This window comes from Heterodontus francisci, chromosome 7 (assembly GCF_036365525.1).
Source record: "Heterodontus francisci isolate sHetFra1 chromosome 7, sHetFra1.hap1, whole genome shotgun sequence".
NCBI lineage: Eukaryota > Metazoa > Chordata > Chondrichthyes > Heterodontiformes > Heterodontidae > Heterodontus > Heterodontus francisci.
In genome coordinates, this window is record NC_090377.1 from 114,541,713 (window position 1) to 114,559,707 (window position 17,995).

The 17,995-nt window shown below is 44.9% G+C and overlaps 1 protein-coding gene across 4 annotated transcripts in view; it reads left to right on the top strand.

Moving 5' to 3' along the window:
* The window catches only part of LOC137372245 (abl interactor 2), a 93,759-nt gene that overhangs the window by 39,561 nt on the left and 36,203 nt on the right, over positions 1 to 17,995 (top strand). For 3 of the 4 annotated variants that reach the window (XM_068035917.1, XM_068035916.1, XM_068035915.1), the window contains exons 3-5: positions 11,023 to 11,120; positions 12,818 to 12,967; positions 16,993 to 17,117. In XM_068035917.1, coding sequence (XP_067892018.1) covers positions 11,023 to 11,120; positions 12,818 to 12,967; positions 16,993 to 17,117 — 373 coding nt within the window. The remainder of the gene's footprint in view (positions 1 to 11,022; positions 11,121 to 12,817; positions 12,968 to 16,992; positions 17,118 to 17,995) is intronic. The other variant, XM_068035918.1, reaches the window with a different exon arrangement.

Genomic DNA, 17,995 nt, shown 5'->3' on the forward strand with positions numbered 1-17,995 from the left:
CCTGACCAGCAGACCCATTCACCCCCCTCCAGCATTCTCCCTCTACTTGGACCCTTCCCTCTGGCCTCTTACCTGCTCTTGATCTTTTCATTGAAAACTGTCGGTAAGACATCGGCCATCTCAATTTCTCCGGCCCCCTCACTCACTCTAACCTGTCCCCTCTGAACTTATCGCACTCTGTTCTCTCAAGTCTAACCCCAACATGGTCATCAAACCTGCAGACAAGGGTGGTGCTGTTGTTGTTTGGTGTACCGACCTCTACCTTGCAGAGGCACAGCGCCAACTCTCAGATACTTCTTCCTACTTCCCCCTGGACCATGACCCCGCCACAGAACATCAAGTGACTGTCCACAGGACTGTCACTGATCTCATCTCCTCTGGAGATCTTCCCTCCACAGCTTCCAACCTCATAGTCCCACAACCCCGGACAGCCTGCTTCTACGTCCTTCCCAAAATCCACAAACAGGACTGTCCCAGCAGACCCATTGTTTCAGCCTGTTCCTGCCCCACTGAACTTATTTCTTCCTATCTTGACTCTGTCTTTTCTTCCCTGGTCCGGTCTCTTCCCACCTACATCCGTGACTCTTCTGACGCCCTGCGTCATTTTGATCATTTCCAATTTCCTGGCCCCAACCGCCGCCTCTTCACTATGGACGTCCAATCTCTCTACACCTCCATTCCCCACCAGGATGGTTTGAGGGCTCTCCGCTTCTTCCTTAAACAGAGGCCCAACCAGTCCCGATCCATCACCACCCTTCTCCGCCTGGCTGAACTTGTTCTCACATTGAACAACTTCTCCTTCAACTCCACTCACTTCCTTCAAATAAAAGGTGTTGCTATGGGTACCCGCATGGGCCTGTCTTTTTGTGGGATATGTCAAATATTCCTTGTTCCAGTCCTACACAGGCCCCCTCCCCCAACTCTTTTTTCCGGTACGTTGATGACTGTATCGGTGCCATTTCCTGCGCCTGCCTGGAACTGGAAAACTTTATCAACTTTGATTCTAATTTCCATCCTTCTCACCTTTACATGGTCCATCTCCGACACTTCCCTTCCCTGCCTCGACTTCTCTGTCTCCATCTCTGGGGATAGGCTGTCTACTAATATTCATTATAAGCCCACCGATTCCCAAAGCTAGCTCGACTACACTTCTTTATACCCTGCCACCTGTAAGGACTCCATTCCATTCTCCCAGTTTCTCCATTTCTGACACATCTGCTCTGATGATGCAATCTTCCATGACAGTGCTTCTGACCTGTCTTCCTTTTTCCTCAACCGAGGATTCCCCCCCACTGTGGTTGACAGGGCCCTCAACCGTGTCCGGCCCATTTCCTGCACCTCTACCCTTACCCCGTCCCCTCTTTCCCAGAACCGCGACAGGGTTCCACTTGTCCTCACTTTTCAGCACACCATCCTCCACATCCAAAGGATCATCCTCCGCCATTTCCGTCACCTCTAGTGTGAAGCCACTACCAAACGCATCACCCCCTCTCCTCCCCTGTCAACATTCCAAAGGCATCGTTCCCTCCACGGCACCCTGGTCCACTCTTCCATTACCCCCCACCATCTCATTCTCTTCCGACGGCATCTTCCCCCTGCAATTGCAGGAGATGTAATACCTGCCCATTTACCTCCTCTCTCCTCACCATCCAAGGCCCCAAACGCTCCTTTCAGGTGAAGCAGTGATTTACTTGTACTTCTTTCAATTTAAGTATACAGTATTTGCTGCTCACAATGTGGTCTCTTCTACATTGGGGAGACCAAACACAGACTGGGTGACTGCTTTGCGGAACACCTCCGCTCAGTCCGAAAGCATGACCCCAAACTTCTGGTTGCTGGCCATTTCAGCACTCCCCCCTGCTCTCATGCCCACATCTCTGTCCTGGGATTGCTGCAGTGTTCCAGTGAACATCAACACAAGCTCGAGGAACAGCAGCATCTCATTTACCAATTAGGCACGCTACAGTCTGCCGGATTGAACATTGAGTTCAATAATTTCAGAGCATGACGGGCCCCCCTTTTTATTTTTAGTTATTTTTTTCTTTTTCTTTTTTCTTTTTAATATATTTATTTTATTTTAGTTTGTTTAGCTTGTTTCTACTGTGCCTACCCACTTTTCTTCATGTTTGTTCTTGGGGGACCAGGCTGTTCAGTTTTCAGTCCATTAACACCCTCTCTGTACTAATGCTTTGTCTTTCAGCACACCATTAACATACCGTTTGCCTTTGCTTCATGACCTTCTGGTCAGTTATTCTCTGTGACCTTGTCCTGTCAACACCTCTTTTGTTATCTCTCCTGCCCCACCCCCACTTGCTTAAAACCCTTCACATTTCTAATATGCGAGTTCTGATGAAGGGTCACTGACCTGAAACGTTAACTCTGCTTCTCTCTCCACAGATGCTGCCAGAGTATTTCCAGCATTTCTTGTTTTTATTTCAGATTTCCAGCATCTGCAGCATTTTGCTTTTATTTGTTAAAACAAGTCCTGCTACCCTCAGTCCCATTCACCCACCATGTCCCTCAACTCAGATTCCCATGATATTCCTTATCCCACATCTGTCCTTATCGCTCATACCCAACCTCACCTCCCCGTCTTCTCACCATAAAACTCTACCTTCATCTACCCACTATCTCAACATATCTTCCAACTGCCAATCCCAGCCTATCCCTCTGTCCCATGCTCCCACCCTATCCCACGGTCCCACACTTCCACCCTATCCTTCGATCCTACACTCCCAACCTATCCCACGCTCCCACCCTATCCCTTGGTCCCACCCTCTCAACCACATTCCTCAGCCCCACCCTTTCAGCCACATTCCTCTGCCCCACCCGCCCCGCCCAATTTCTCACCAACTCGCTCCTATCTATCTTCTCTCTACACACACCTTCCCTGGTCTCGAACATGGCTGGGCTCCTGCTCTCTATACACACCTCCCCAATCTGGTACAGCACTATGGTCCTCTCTTTACTGAATATTTTACCAGCTGAGACCTTAATTGAGCCCTTTCTTGTAGACCTCATAAGGTCTGAAAGCTGCCGCATTCTATTGTATTCAGAGTTTATCTAAACAGTAACCAACATGAGGATGATTCAGATCTGAAAGGGAGAAGAACCACTCATTGGGAGATACAGATGTTGAGGCTCTATTTCCTGTCTGTTTTCTCTTTCTTTTCTTGAAGATGCTGTATCTTGCGGTGCAGTCCATAGGTGACTAGTCATTCTTGATGTGTCACTGTCGATTGGAGTTTCCGGCAATTTGGTTACAGGCGCGACCAAAACTGTTTTGGTTCTCTAGATGTAAGCACACGGGCTTTCCAGATGTGGTTGCTGGGTAGTGATCCAGCTCCGGAGGCCAGACCAATTTTTGCTCTATGCTTACTCGGGAGCTGAGGCTTTGGGCCAGTCAACCTCACACCACCCAGAATCAGAACTTGGCACTATCTAGTCTGTATGGCCCACATGGTCCTTTACCTTCTCGGCCTTTGGAGAGAGCTTCCAAATTCAGATGGAAGTTCTGCCGTCGGTTCTGGGAGTTTAGAGGTACACAGTGTTCAAATAAACCAAATCTTTTTTTGTTTACAGCTGCATGAAAGTTTATTTTTTCTTCTTTCCACCACCCCTGCCCTCCACCCCAAATACATTTAAATGTTTGTATAATATGTACTATAATTGTGAGATCCAGAATAGAACAAGAGAGCCTTGTAACAGACAGCACTCGGAAGATTGAGCAGTTGAGTGTCTGGATCAAAGCCATCTACACTCCCCCTCCCTCCTCCCCACTTCCTTGCAAGACAGAATTTGCGGAGAAGTTGCACAATGTGCATTGTCAAGCTGCACAGTTGCTGTTTAGGAATCAGCAATCACTGAATTGGAGAGCTGAGATCAGAAAACCAAGCCATTTAACATTGGGGGTGATTGAATCACTTCTGTGCAGGTTTACAGCCAAAGTTTAATCATCAGGTGGTCAAAGCCCTCTTCTTTTGATGCCCCAAGCAGTCAGCACTTCTGAAAGTCTTCTGAAAGGGCAAATTATGCATTAGTTCAAATTGTGGCCGTGACTCGCGCTCTGTTTCACTCTGTAACCGATTTGTAACATGACGCCGTATCAGATGCTTTAACATGGATTCCTTTTGTACTCCTATCCTGTGGTTTCGACTAACCTGTCAATGCTGTTTTTTTTCTTACTTCTTTCATTTGCTTCATTTATGCATTAAGTGGTTGCTTAGATTTAAGGTAAGAGATCTCAGTGCTTATCTGCCATCCTATTGCTGTGCTGAGGATATTACAGACTGGGTGGTTAAATGCTGCAGAGTTTATGTCCTTTTAAAGGGAAGATTTACTGTCAAGCCTAAGGGTGTAGATTCAGCCTTTACACTGATTTATAACATTCCCAAAATTTGCAGATTTCTCTGACCCTGTGTTTTAAAACCAAAGCTTCTGTCGTAAAAGAAAGCGGCAGATTCCTACTAAGGGTATGATCTATAATCTGGGGCTCACAGTATGTACCCATTTATAAATCTAGGCATTGGGGAGACCAGACAATGGGTAACTTGAATGTGTGTGAATATGTGGCCGAGTTCCAGACACATGTAAATTTGGTATGGCTTTCTCATTGACATCTTCCTTCATTGACACGCGCGCACACACAAACAGCCACCCATAGATCGACCACACATCGGCCTCAGTAAAGGCCACCTACTTCCACCTCCATACTACCGCCTATCCCTGCCCGTCTACTGCTGACACCCTCATCCATGTCCTTGAATCTCCAGACCCGACTATTGCAATGTTCTCCTGGTCAGCCTCCCATCCTCCGCCCTACATAAACTTGGGCTCACTCAAAACTCTGCTGCCTTTATTCTCTCCCATACCAAGGCCCAGTCACCCATTACCCCTTTGCTCGCTGACCTTCTTGGTTTGCTGGTCCAGCAACACATCACAATTAATATTCTCATCTTTGTGTTGAATGCCCCTCGTGCCTTGTCCTTCCCCACCTTAATAACCACCTTCATCCCTACAGCCCTTCACATCCCTGAGTTTTCTCTTCCTCTGACTCTTGTTTGTGCATACCTCCGTCCCTTCATCCTACCACTGGTGGCTGTGCCTTTAATCATATATTACTCACACAGTGAAATTCCCTCCCTAAGTCATTCCACCTCCCTCATTCCTTCCTTCCTTAAAACCCACCTCTAATCCAAGTGTTTAGTCATTCCTCCTAGTATCTCCGTCTGTGACATGGCATTGATTTTTATCTGATTACTCTCCTGTGGGACAATTTTCTCCTATATAAGTTACCTTTCTAGCTGAGTTCAACATTGCTACACAGAGCCAGCTCCGGCATACTGGGAAGCAAGGCACTGAGGCTTACTGCTGACCAGATGCACACTGATTCCTCCCTCTCTCGTCCCATCTCCAGTTGCCTGCAATTCTGGTGTCTGTTAACAGGAAAAAAAAGCCTGTTGCTGTTCACAGGGTCCCATGCCCTGATACCCACCTCTGGGTGAGACCTGCTGGTTCTGATGGAACCTGTTAAGGTACATTAGGAGTTCAGGTTAATACGGGAATCTGGAATTCTTGTGCCAATAGACAAAGCAGTAGCTGGGAGGCAAACTGTTACCAGAACCCGATGATGGACTGACAGCTGTGCCTTTGTATTGCTAATTTTTTTTTTATAGAGATACAGCACCGAAACGGGCCCTTCGGTCCACCGAGTCTGTGCTGACCATCAACCACCCATTTATACTAATCCTACACTAATCCCATATTCCTACCACATCCCCACCTGTCCCTATATTCCCCTACCACCTACCTCTACTAGGGGCAATTTATAATGGCCAATTTACCTATCAACTGCAAGTCTTTGGTGGTGGGAGGAAACCGGAGCATCCGGCGAAAACCCACGCAGACGCAGGGAGAACTTGCAAACTCCACACAGGCAGTGCCCAGAATTGAACCCGGGTCGCTGGAGCTGTGAGGCTGCGGTGCTAACCACTGCGCCACTGTGCCGCCCAAATATGGCCCCACTTGTTGAACCCTGCTGTCCAATGTCTGTAGGGCCCCAGCCCTGAGCTCTTAATGTTCAGACTAATTATAGAGATAACTAGACAGCTTACTATTAACTTGTTTAAGAAGCAGAGATCAATAGGGAGCTTATCACCATTTCAGCCTTTAAACTCCAGGTTGCTGAAAATCTGCGATATCCAGTGTTGACAATGAAACTGCATCAGGAGGAAATCAGCCAGAGTTCCTGGTGCTGTCCCCAACTCAAACTCATGACCCGAACTGGAAAGTCCACATGTTTTCATTGGGCAAGATTGGGCTCTGCTGCAATGCCCTCTGCTGGCTGGCATTCTGTCTCATTCATACCTGAATAGTGGGGACTTGAGCAAGGTACTGAATAGTGGTCGGTGCTTGTGGCGCTGCACCCAGTGGGGTAGGTGAGCGTTTTTTGGAAAAAAGGGTTTTGCCTAAAAGAGTAACTTACAGAGCTGGAACAAGGCATTCAACCCAACAGCCCTGCACCATTGAGAGAACATGTCTAATTATTCAGTTGTGGATTGCCCCTCTTCTCCCCTCACCCCTATCCCAACCCATCAACCCAACTTCATCGACCGTGTCTGATTATTCCATCATGGGCATCCGCTCTGCCCTCATCCCCAGCCGTGCGAATTAATCCCACTCCTTTGAGAGAGACCATGTCTAGTTATTCTGTTGCTCTGTCACGGATTTTCTGGTCTGCCAGTATCATCTGTTGATTCTCTACTTTAAGGAATATTAAGATCATTCATTACCTCAATGAAAAATAAGCAAGCAGTGCTCTTAATGCCTCACAACCTCCACCTCCGATCAGACATAGATCCAGCTCCTTTCAAATATGTTAATAGACCCTGGATCAGCTCCTTTTTATGCTGGTTGGATAGGCAGGAAATAGATAAGTTGATGAGAAGTGCTGATCATAAACTAATGCATCAGGAAAAGCTTACAGTCAGGAGCACGAGGAGAGGCCTGCTGTCATTATGGTTTGTCTGCTCCTTGCCCCTCCCAGCAGCCCAGTCAGGCACTATGTATTCAGGCTCATCTTGAGAATTGCTTCCATTCTCTAAACTTCATTACATTTTCTGCCAAAGAATAAAACCACACAAGAGACAGCACCATCGTCAGCCAAAACGAACTTGAGTAAATTGTTTTAACTATGCACTGTGTGCCCACGGTCTGGAATCCCCATTGTCAGCTGAGTTGGCAGAAATTTATCTCCCTGGTATGTGATATCCTGATTATTCTATATATGTAAATTTTTATTCCAAAATTAAGTCAAAAAGTTGGACCTTTTCTACATCATTTCTTGACTCATCCCACCCAGCTCGTTCTCAGTTAGGTATTTTGAATAGGCAGTATCAAATGAGTTTGGGATAATGTCAGTCCAGCTGCTAGTGAGCAGGGGCCCACAGCATATAACTTCTAATTTTGCACTGAATTAGTAATCTCAACCAGAGGCTACAGGATGGCTAGTGTGGGCAACATCACAATGTTACATTGGTGCAATGGGGAGCATTCTATTTTATTAGGAGCTAAAGCACGTGGGAGTGTTTGGGACAGTGTAGAGGGAGCTTTATTCTCTATCTAACCCCATGCTGTACCTGCCCTGGGAGTGTTTGATGGGACAGTGTAGAGGGGGCTTTACTCTGTATCTACCCCATGCTGTACCCACCCTGGGAGTCTCTGATGAGACAGTGTCAAGGGAGCATTACTCTGCATCTAACCTGTTTTTCTTCTGTCCTGGGAGTGTTTGATGGGGACAGTGTAGAGGGAGCTTTACTCTGTATCTCACCCCATGCGGTACCTGTCCTGGGAGTGTTTGATGGGGACAGTGTAGAGGGAGCTTTTCTCTGTATCTAACCCTGTTTTTTTCCCTTTTTTTTTCATAAGGTGGTTTTTATACCCCAGGCCCCTTTTATATATTTTATGTCAAGGGGGCCTTTATTCCTCAGGCCCCCTGTTTTTTTTTCGTTTTTTTTTCTCTGTACCTAACTCCCATTTTTTTTTTCTTTTTTTTTAAAGGTGGTTTTTATATAACTCCATGTCGAGGGGGCCTTTATTCCTCAGGCCCCCTGTGCTGTACCTGCCCTGGGAGTGTTTGATGGGACATTGTGGAGGGAGCTTTACTCTGTATCTAATCAGTGTCCTACCTGCTCTGGGAGCGTTTGATTGGAACAGCATAGAGGGAGCTTTACTCTGTGTCTAGCCTATGCTGTACCTGTCCTGGGAGTGTCTGATGCTGGCACTGGTGTCTAATTTCTCCAGCAATAACATCCCTCAACCCAGACAATACAAAATGCACCAGAAGTGCTATTTGAAGTGCTCCTGCATAAAAACCTTCAGCCCAGCTGTACTAGCAACTGCAGCCACAAGTTATCTTGCCATAAATGAAACCCAGCTCCATCAGCACGGGGGTGTTCCATTCTGCGACCAGATGAAGTATTCCGTGCTATTGGGGAGCCTGGAGTCAGTACATCTGTACATGATGTTGGGATGTTCAAAGCAGTTCGAAACCATTTAGATTTCCATTAAGAAATTTAAATACCTAACTGATAAGTTTGGCTTTGGAGAGCAGAGTGAGCTGGGTCATGAATAATGAAAAAACCATTAGAGTGTAGATTGGGTCCAGCCGAACCAAATGCATTTTCTGTGGAGATAGTTGTTTGATATTGATTACTAGTGATGGTGTGATATGACCATTTATCTTTGAAATGTGAGTACGTATATAGAATAAATCACTTCCTACAAATGTAGTTTGTGTCTCTGTATGAATAATCTGATAGAAATTCCGTTAGTGCAGTCACTTATGGGGCGAGGTGCAGGGTTTGTGTAAATTTAAAATAGAACCAAAACCTTAAGTTATATATGTGGCAGGCAGTCACTTCTGTAATTTTGAGATGAAATGACACAACAGTGCTGCTACGTAAGGTCAGTTTACACTCCACTGATGGTCCCACATGGCACCCCGCTGCCTGATGATGTGGTATAAAGTCTTGCAAACTTCATCAGATTGTGGTGAATTTGCCTATTTCAGTTGATACACTTCAACACTACAGGATTTAGGGTACTGAGAAATAGGCCATGGTTCTTCCTTCTGATCATTGCTCAACGTTTGTGTGCGTGTGTGTGTGAGTCTATATCCTGACCACACGAATGAGTTGTTCTGTTGCAGTGACTGAAGGTAGTTCGTGATTGACTCCAAGGGTAGCTCCGATCACTGGTATGTATATATGTGGCCTGAATGCATGATGATCAGAAGACACTTGGAAGAAACTGACGGGGCATCTTTCCTAGCTTTCATGCTTGCAGACTGGCATCGATGCTGGTCCTGAACTCATAATTATAGATTTCCTGACACTACTCACTGGGGTCAGGGAGTCCCCGGCCGTACTCGCTGGTGTCGGGGAGTCCCCGCCATACCCGCTGGGGTGGGGAAGCCCCCGGCCGTACTCTCTGCTTGGTGTTGATAGAATGGTTGTGAGTACAGGGTGTGACAATTTATGTTTTGTCTGCATCGAGCAAGGGCTCTGAACCTCATTCTGGTATTTGCTATCTTGCCTGTAAGGGCAGAATCAGGCAGTGTAAAACCAGCTGACGTTTCACTGCAACAAAGCAGTTTCCGGAACAATTATCGAGGATGTAAATGAAACCTCTGCTTAATTCTCTGTTGCAGGTTTTATTTTCCAACTTTGGAACTTGTGTAGTGTAATGATGGATTTTCTATGTCTCTCTGCTTTCGGATCTGGTGATGGCTGCCTGCATCTATTGCTCTCCTGAAATACATTGCAAAGGCTGTTGTGGTCTTTAGCTCGACTAGCCATCCCTTAGTGATGTTGCAGCAACTCATTGGACTTTAGTCTGCTGCTCGCACAATCTGCAGGAGCACAATTTGTGGAAGAGAAAGTATAAATCTTGAGATGTGTGAGCCTTGTCATAGAGTCATAGAGAGATACAGCACTGAAACAGGCCCTTCAGCCCACCGAGTCTGTGCCAACCATCAACCACCTAATCCTACATTAATCCTATACAAATCCTACATTAATCCCATATTCCCTACCACATCGCCACCTTCCCTCAATTCTCCTACCACCTACCTACACTAGGGGCAATTTACAATGGCCAATTTACCTATCAACGTGCAAGTCTTTGGCTGTGGGAGGAAACCGGAGCACCCGATGGAAACCCACGCGGTCACAGGGAGAACGTGCAAACCCCACACAGGCAGTACCCAGAACTGAACCCGGGTCGCTGGAGCTGAGAGGCTGCGGTGCTAACCACTGTGCCGCCCATTTCTGTGTCCTTTTCTGATTTACACCATGGTGTACCACATACATTCTCCCCTGAACACGCTCCCCACACTGTCTCCTGTGCACCTCCACGTGACATCTCCCCTGTGCAACAACATTGACCCCTCACCACCCCAGTGCTTGAAGGAATCACGAATGAAACTGCATCATTCACTGTTGTGACAATCCCTTGGTTTACAATTTGATTTTAGTTTTCACAGTACCTAACCATTTGAAAATCAAAGCCTTCAACATGAGTTCTGTAAATCTGAAATGTAACAGCAAATATAGGAAAGACGTAGGAGGTCAGTCAGCATCTAAGAGATGGTATCTCGGGTGAAATCTATTCACTGGTATATGAAGGGCCACCACCCAAAACATTAGCCACTTTTTCTCTGTTTGAGCTAATAGAGCGATTGTGTATTTGTCATTTTCCTGTCTCTTTTTAAATGACTGCTATTTTAAATTACAAACCCTGTACCTGTTCTGTAAGGCAAAAGATCATTTAGCCACCTAGAAAACCTGTAGACAGACATTTTGCATGGCCTCGCTCCTGTTTCCTCCTTTTTTCTTTTTTTCCTTCTTTCCTTTTCTTTGTTTCCTTCTTTCCTACTCTGATTAAGCTTCTGCACCAGTCGGTGTGATTGGCTGCCAGCATGATGTTCACTGATGTGTCTGCCTCTTGCTTGTTGCCTTCCAGGTCAGCACCCAGAATATGAAGATGGGTGGGCTTCCACGGAGCACTCCACCCACGCAGAAACCCCCCAGTCCCCCAGTGTCAGGCAAGGGCACCCTCGGGTAAGTGAATAATGCAAGCTGCAGCGGGGAGTGATTTTAGTCAGTCTGCAGGCATTTTGGAACCTATTTCTGAGATTACCTTTTGCTCCTTCAGAAGATCATTAAGTGTGCATTAACTCCAGTCAAAGCCCCCAATCAAAATATACGATTCTGATTGTGGTGGGAGAAACGCACTGTTAATTCAATCACGTCCCTCCACAGATCACCTAACATATCATTTTAAACTTTCCAAATTAAAGAATGACCCAGCAAAATTGTACCATCTATTAACCCCCGAATGAGGCTAACCAAACAAGGTGTCTTTAAATCAATACATTAACTGTTTAATTTTTAAAAAATGAAATTCTTAAACACTGTGAAGATATAAACAACATTTAAATAGAAAAAATTAGAGTCCTTGCAAATTTACAGTCCAATGTTGCTTGAAGTCCTCACAGCCGTCCGATGGGGGAAAAAAAGGTTCTTCAACAGTCCGTAGTCCAATTCCAACAGTAAGTGATGCTTTCCTTCTTCAGCGATGGATTTCAACAATTAACAACTTTTAAACACTTTCAATATAATCAATCTAACTTTAGAGTTTTTGAGGGATAAAAGATTGTCACAGTCGAACTTCCCTTTCTTCAGTTTAAATTATCAGAGATCTCTGTTTTGGCTTGATTTTTATTTAGAATTTTGAGAGATAATTAAACAGACTAAAGTCTCTTCCTTCAGTTTAAACAGACTCAAGTCTCTTCCTTCAGTCTGTGTTCTGTTAGACTGTCTTCAACTAAAAAGCCAGTTCAAAATTGAATTGTAACAAATGTATCACTTGATACTCAGTCCAAGTCGCTGTACCCAAGGTAACGAGAATGCACCCTTTGAATTGCAGTCTCCAAATGGCTGTATCCAAATGCAACCAAAAATGCACTTTCTCCAACTCCTGAGGCTTGCTGGTTCTTAAAGCAGTACTGATCCTTTGCAAGCCTTAAAGGCACACCGTATATTCCCGGGGAAAAAAAACTACAGGATCATAACACCTGCCATTGACTCACTTTCTTCTCCCCTCCCCTGGTTGACTGGCTCCTGATGCTGACTGCCTATCTGATAGCTTATCCAAGTGGACAATCATCAAGTCTGAATCTACATGACATGTCAGCAGGCTACTGAGCAATGGGGAGGGCTGTCATGGAATCACAGCTGAGCTTGATATGAGGAGTGACACCAAGGGTTGATTTCTACCCCTACCCATCAATGTTTGTTGCTGTTTTGCACCTGCATGCAGTGTAATATTTATCCAATAGCAAGACTCAACCATGTAACTACAAGGCACAATATTGGATCTGCCTCTGATGCTTCCTAATATCAAACGTAGTTTAAAAATATTGGAACTTACCCATAGTGGCCGAATGGGTTGTACTCTCATATCCAAGTCAGGTTGTGGGTTCAAGCCCCACTTGGAGAGCTGAGTTCATAATCTAAGCTGACGTGTCACACCTGAGAGAGTGCTGCATTGATGGAAGGGGCTCTTGAGATGAGTAGTTAGACCGAAGCCCCATTTGCCTGTCAGATTGTTCGTGAACAGTGAAGAGTGTGTGTGATTGGTACCAATGTGTCAGTGAACAGTGCAAAGGTGTGTGTGTGTAAACTGTGCGAGTGTGTCAGTGAACAGTGTGACAGGTACGGACTGACCTGAACTAATTTGCCTTCTCTCTCTGCAGCCGGCATTCCCCTTATCGTACGCTGGAGCCTGTCCGCCCCCCAGTCGTCCCAAATGACTACGTACCAAGTCCAACTCGCAACATGAGCTCCTCACAGCAACAGAGTCCGGTACGGACGGCTTCTGTAAATCAGAGAACAAGGACTTACAGGTACAGAAAGCAACATGTCCCAACAACCCAATCGATGCACAGCTGAATTTATATGTAATAAACTACATGCCTGATAGTAGTTTGTTTCCTTTACTTAAATTTTTCATTTGAAATTTGCACCTCTGCAGCATGTTGTGACGACGTTTCTCTGGTGACTCACTTGTTGCTTCTAACTCAACCCTGCATGAGCCAGCTGCAATTCTCAGTCTGTGTTGAGTTAGTTGATCTCAGCTGAGATAGCAGGAATTGGCCTCTGCTGTGATGCCCTCCCAATCGCGCATTCTGCTGATAAGTCAGTTTTGAAACTCGCACATTAACAGCGGCCATCTAGCTAAAGGAGTGGTGGGAAGCTGGTGTCCATGAGGTTGTACTCTGGCGAGAGTCTGAGTCACCAGGAGAGGTGTTCAGAAACATTGAAATAAACAATGTAAATGATAATTTCTCGTCTCGATTGGGTAATGTAACGTTCACATTTCTCAATGTTTGCCTTTAGTTCTAGAAGAATGAACTTGGATTGATACTGTGCCTTTTACATTCAAAGGTCAGCCCAAAGGACTTCATAATCAGGATGGCCTCATAAAGGACTTGAAAATTATGCAAGGTTTTGAGAGGGTAGATGTGGAGAAGATATTTCCACTTGTGGGAGAGACCAAAACAAAGGGATATAGATATAAGATCGTCAGTAATAAATTCTGATAGGGAATTCAGGAGAAACCTCTTTACCCAGAGAGTGGTGTGAATGTGGAACTCGCTACTAGTAGTTGAGGCGAATAACATAGATGCATTTAAGGTATAGCTGGATAAACACATGAAGGAGAAAGGAATAGAAGGATATGCTGATAGGGCGGGAGGAGGCTTATGTGGACCATGAACACCGGCATGGACTAGTTGGGCCGAATGGCCTGTTTCTATGCTGTACATGCTATCTAATGCTGTACATTCTATCTAATACTGTGCAAGTCTTTTTGAAGTGTTACCATTGTTTTATGCGGGATGGGGTGGGGGGGCTACTAGATTCAGTTCAATACAGGACTTTAAAAAAGAGTAGTTACACCTGTTTTGGAGCATTAACCTGCAGCTGCATACAAAACGAAAAGATAAACTTCACAGATACACTGCGGTATTAATTTGGACTGTGGGTGTAATGGCAGGTAGGGGTGACCTGATGGTCTCCAAGGTCTTTCCCCCCCCACCCAAACACGGAAACGTGGCTACAGGGTGACCAAGACTGGGAACTGAATATTCAAGGATATTCGACATTTAGGAAGAACAGGCAAAAAGGAAAAGGAGGTGGTGGTAATAAAGGATGGGATCAGTGCATTCCTGAGGGATCGGAAGAACAAAATGTGGACTCTCAAACAGCAAGGGGCAGCAAACATTGGTAGGAGTTGTTTATAGGCCATCGAACAGTGGTGGTAGTGTGGGGCATGGTATCAGGAGATTAGAGAAGCACGTAGCATGGCTAATACAGTAATCATGGGTGACTTCAATCTGCATATAGACTGGGTAAACCTAATGAGCACTAATGCTGTGGAGGACAAGCTTATGGAGTGTGTTAGGGATGGTTTTCTAGAGCAGTATGTTGAGCACTACAGAACAGGCCATTTTAGATCTAGTATCATGGAATGAGAAAGGGATAAGAAATAATCTAGCAAAAGAACCTTTAGGGATGAGTGACCATAATATGGTAGAATTTTACATTATGTTCAAAAGTGAGGTAGTTCAATCTGAAACAAGGGTGTGAAATTTGAACAAAGAAAATTATCACGGTGTGAGGGACAAATTGGCTAAGGTGGATTGGGAAAATACATTAAAAGGTATGACAGTGCATAGATAATGGATAGTCTTTAAATAATTATTAAATAGCTTACAGCAACTATACATTCCTTCAAGGAACAAAACCCCAAAAGAAAAGTCAGTCAACTGTGGCTAACAACGGAAGGTAAGGATTGTATAAGATTAAAAGAAAAGGCCTATATAGTTGCCAGAAATAGAAGTACACTTGAGGATTGGGAGGATTTTAGAATACAGCAAAGGAGGACCAAGAAACTGATAAAGGGTGAATTGAATATGAATGTAAACCAGCAAAAAACGTAAAAATGGACTGTAAAAGCTTCTATAGGTACGTAAAAAGGAAATGTTTGGCTAGGACAAATGTGGGTCCATTACAGACAGTCAGGAGAATTTATAATGGGGGATAGAGAAATGGCAGAAAAGCTAAATGATTACTTTGTGTCTGTCTTCACTGAGAAAGATGCAAGAAATCTCCCAGAATTAAAGATCCAAGGGATTAGAGGGAATGAGGAATTGAAGGAAATTAGTATTAGTAAAAAGGTTGTATTGGAGAAATTAATGGGGCTGAAGGTTTATATGTCCCCGGGACCTGATATTCTACATCCCAGAGTGTTGAAAGAGGGAGCTATGGAGATAGTGGATGCACTGGTGATCATCTTCCAAAATTCTATTGATTCTGGAATGGTTCCTGCCGATTAGAAGGGAGCAAATGTCACCCCACTATTTAAGAAAGGAGGAAGAGAGAAAGCGGGTAACTATAGACCTGTTAGCCTTACATCAGTAGTAGGGAAAATGCTAGAATCTATTCTAAAGAATGAGATAAATGGACACTTGGATAGGAATGATCTGATTGGGCATAGTCAACATGGATTTATGAATGGGAAATCATGTTTGATGAGCCTGTTGGAGTTTTTTGAGCATGTTACTAACAGCATTGATAAAGGGGAGTCGGTGCACGTAGTATACTTGGATTTTCAGAAGGCTTTTAGTAAAGTCCCCCACAGGAGATTGGTTAGCAACATTAAAGAACATGGGATAGGAGGCAATATACTGGCATGGATTAAGGATTGGTTCACAGGCAGAAAACAGAGAGTAGGTATAACCGGGTCATTCTCGCATTGGCAGGCTCTGACTAGTGGGGTACCGCAAGGATCAGTGCTTGGGCCCCAGCTGTTCGCACTATATAGAGTCATAGAGAGATACAGCACCGAAACAGGCCCTTCGGCCCAACAAGTGCACGCTGACCATCAACCACCCACTTACGCTAATCCTACATTAATCCCATTTTCCCCCTCACATCCCCACCTTCCCTCAATTCTCCTGCCACCTACCAACACTAGGGGCAATTTTCACAATGGCCAATTTACCTATCAACCCGCAAGTCTTTGGCATGTGGGAGGAAACCGGAGCACCCGGAGGAAACCCACGTCACAGGGAGAACTTGCAAACTCCGCTCAGGCAGTACCCAGAACCGAACCATATCATATATCAGTGAATTGGATGTGGGGACCAAATGTAATATGTCCAAGTTCATGGATGACACAAAAGTAGTGGGAATGTGTGTTGTGAGGAAGATGCAAAGCGGCTTCAAGGGGATTTGGACAGAGTAGGCAAGAATGTCGCAGATGGAATATAATGTGGAAAAATGTGAGGTTATCCACTTTGGTAGGAGGAATAGATATGCAGAGTATTTAAATGGTAAGATATTAGAAAGTGTACATGTACAAAGGGACTTAGGTGTCCTTGTCAGTAGTCACTGAAAGCTAACATGCAGGTGCAGCAAGCAATTAGGAAGGCTAATGGTATGTTGGCTTTTATCGCAAGGGGATTTGAGTACAGGTGTAGTGAAATCTTGCTTCAATTGTATAGAACCTTGGTTAGACAGCAGCTGGAGTATTATGTGCAGTTTTGGTCCCCTTACCTTAGGAAGGATATTCATGCCATTGAGGGAGTGCAACGAAGGCTCACCAGACTTGTTCCCAGGATAGTGAGACTGTCCTGTGAAAAGAGATTGGGGAAACTGGGCCTGTATTCTCTAGAGTTTCAAAGAATGAGAGGTGATCTCATTGAAACCTACAAAATACTTAAATACTCAGCCATGATCATATTGAATGGCGGGGCAGGCTCGATGGGCTGAATGGCCTACTCCTGCTCTTATGTTCCTATAGAGATGGTACACTCCCTGAAACCATGTGCGAGCGTTGACATATGCTGTGATTTGTGTATTGCAGCAGCAGTGGGAGCAGTGGGGGAAGCCACCCGAGTAGCCGCAGCAGTAGCAGAGAGAACAGTGGCAGCGGCAGTGTTGGGGTCCCCATCGCTGTACCAACTCCTTCTCCACCCAGTGTCTATCCAGGTAAGGGCTGCCCCAAGTGCGGAGCTCAACACTGAAATTCTGTCCATTTCTGGCTTTACTTAATGCAGCATTCAGATCTCACTAACACACACAAGCTTCCTCCAGATTTCGCTATCCTTTTCTACCTTTGTGATCCCTTATAATTGTCTTACTAACATTAAGTACTTCTAAATGTACCCCTATTTATTGGGGAACTGGGTGCTGCTGTGGTTCAGACACTGGCCTTTCACTCCAAAGAAATGGGATTGAATCCAGCCCCAGGCTGCTGGGATGAAAGTCTCTGCCAACTGCCTCCATCCAGTTTATAGTGGGCATAGAACTGGTCTTAATTCACCACTAAACTGGCAGCCTTACACATTTTGGCCACAAAATTCACGTGTGCAAAATGTAATAACGCCATGTGGAAGGTGCGTGTGTTAGGGACCAGAGATAGTTTATTGGAACAGTGTAGATGGAGCTTGACTCTGTATTGAACCTGTACTGCAGCTGCCCTAAGAATATTTGATACTGACATTGGGCACCTGATGATCCCCCCAAAAAATGCAAGAAAAAATCTTTGAGGTAATGAAGTCTTTATTACAAATGAGAGGGTAACCACTCTGAAGACATAGTGCTAGAAATTTTAAATTTATTTTAATTTACTGATGGAAAATCTCGAGTGCTATTTCCTAGTGTTTTTCGTAAACTAATCCTTTTTTGAGAAACTGAATTTTTTGAGCCATGTTTAATGTAACCAATTCTAATGTAACAAAAGCCACAGTGAGGTACTTATAACTCTGGTGGTGGTGCTCCCGTGCCGAATTTGACCCGTTTAGTAGTTTAATGTACTCGGTGCATATTTCAACGCTTGTCCTCCTTTGCAACCTCGCCCCCGCCCT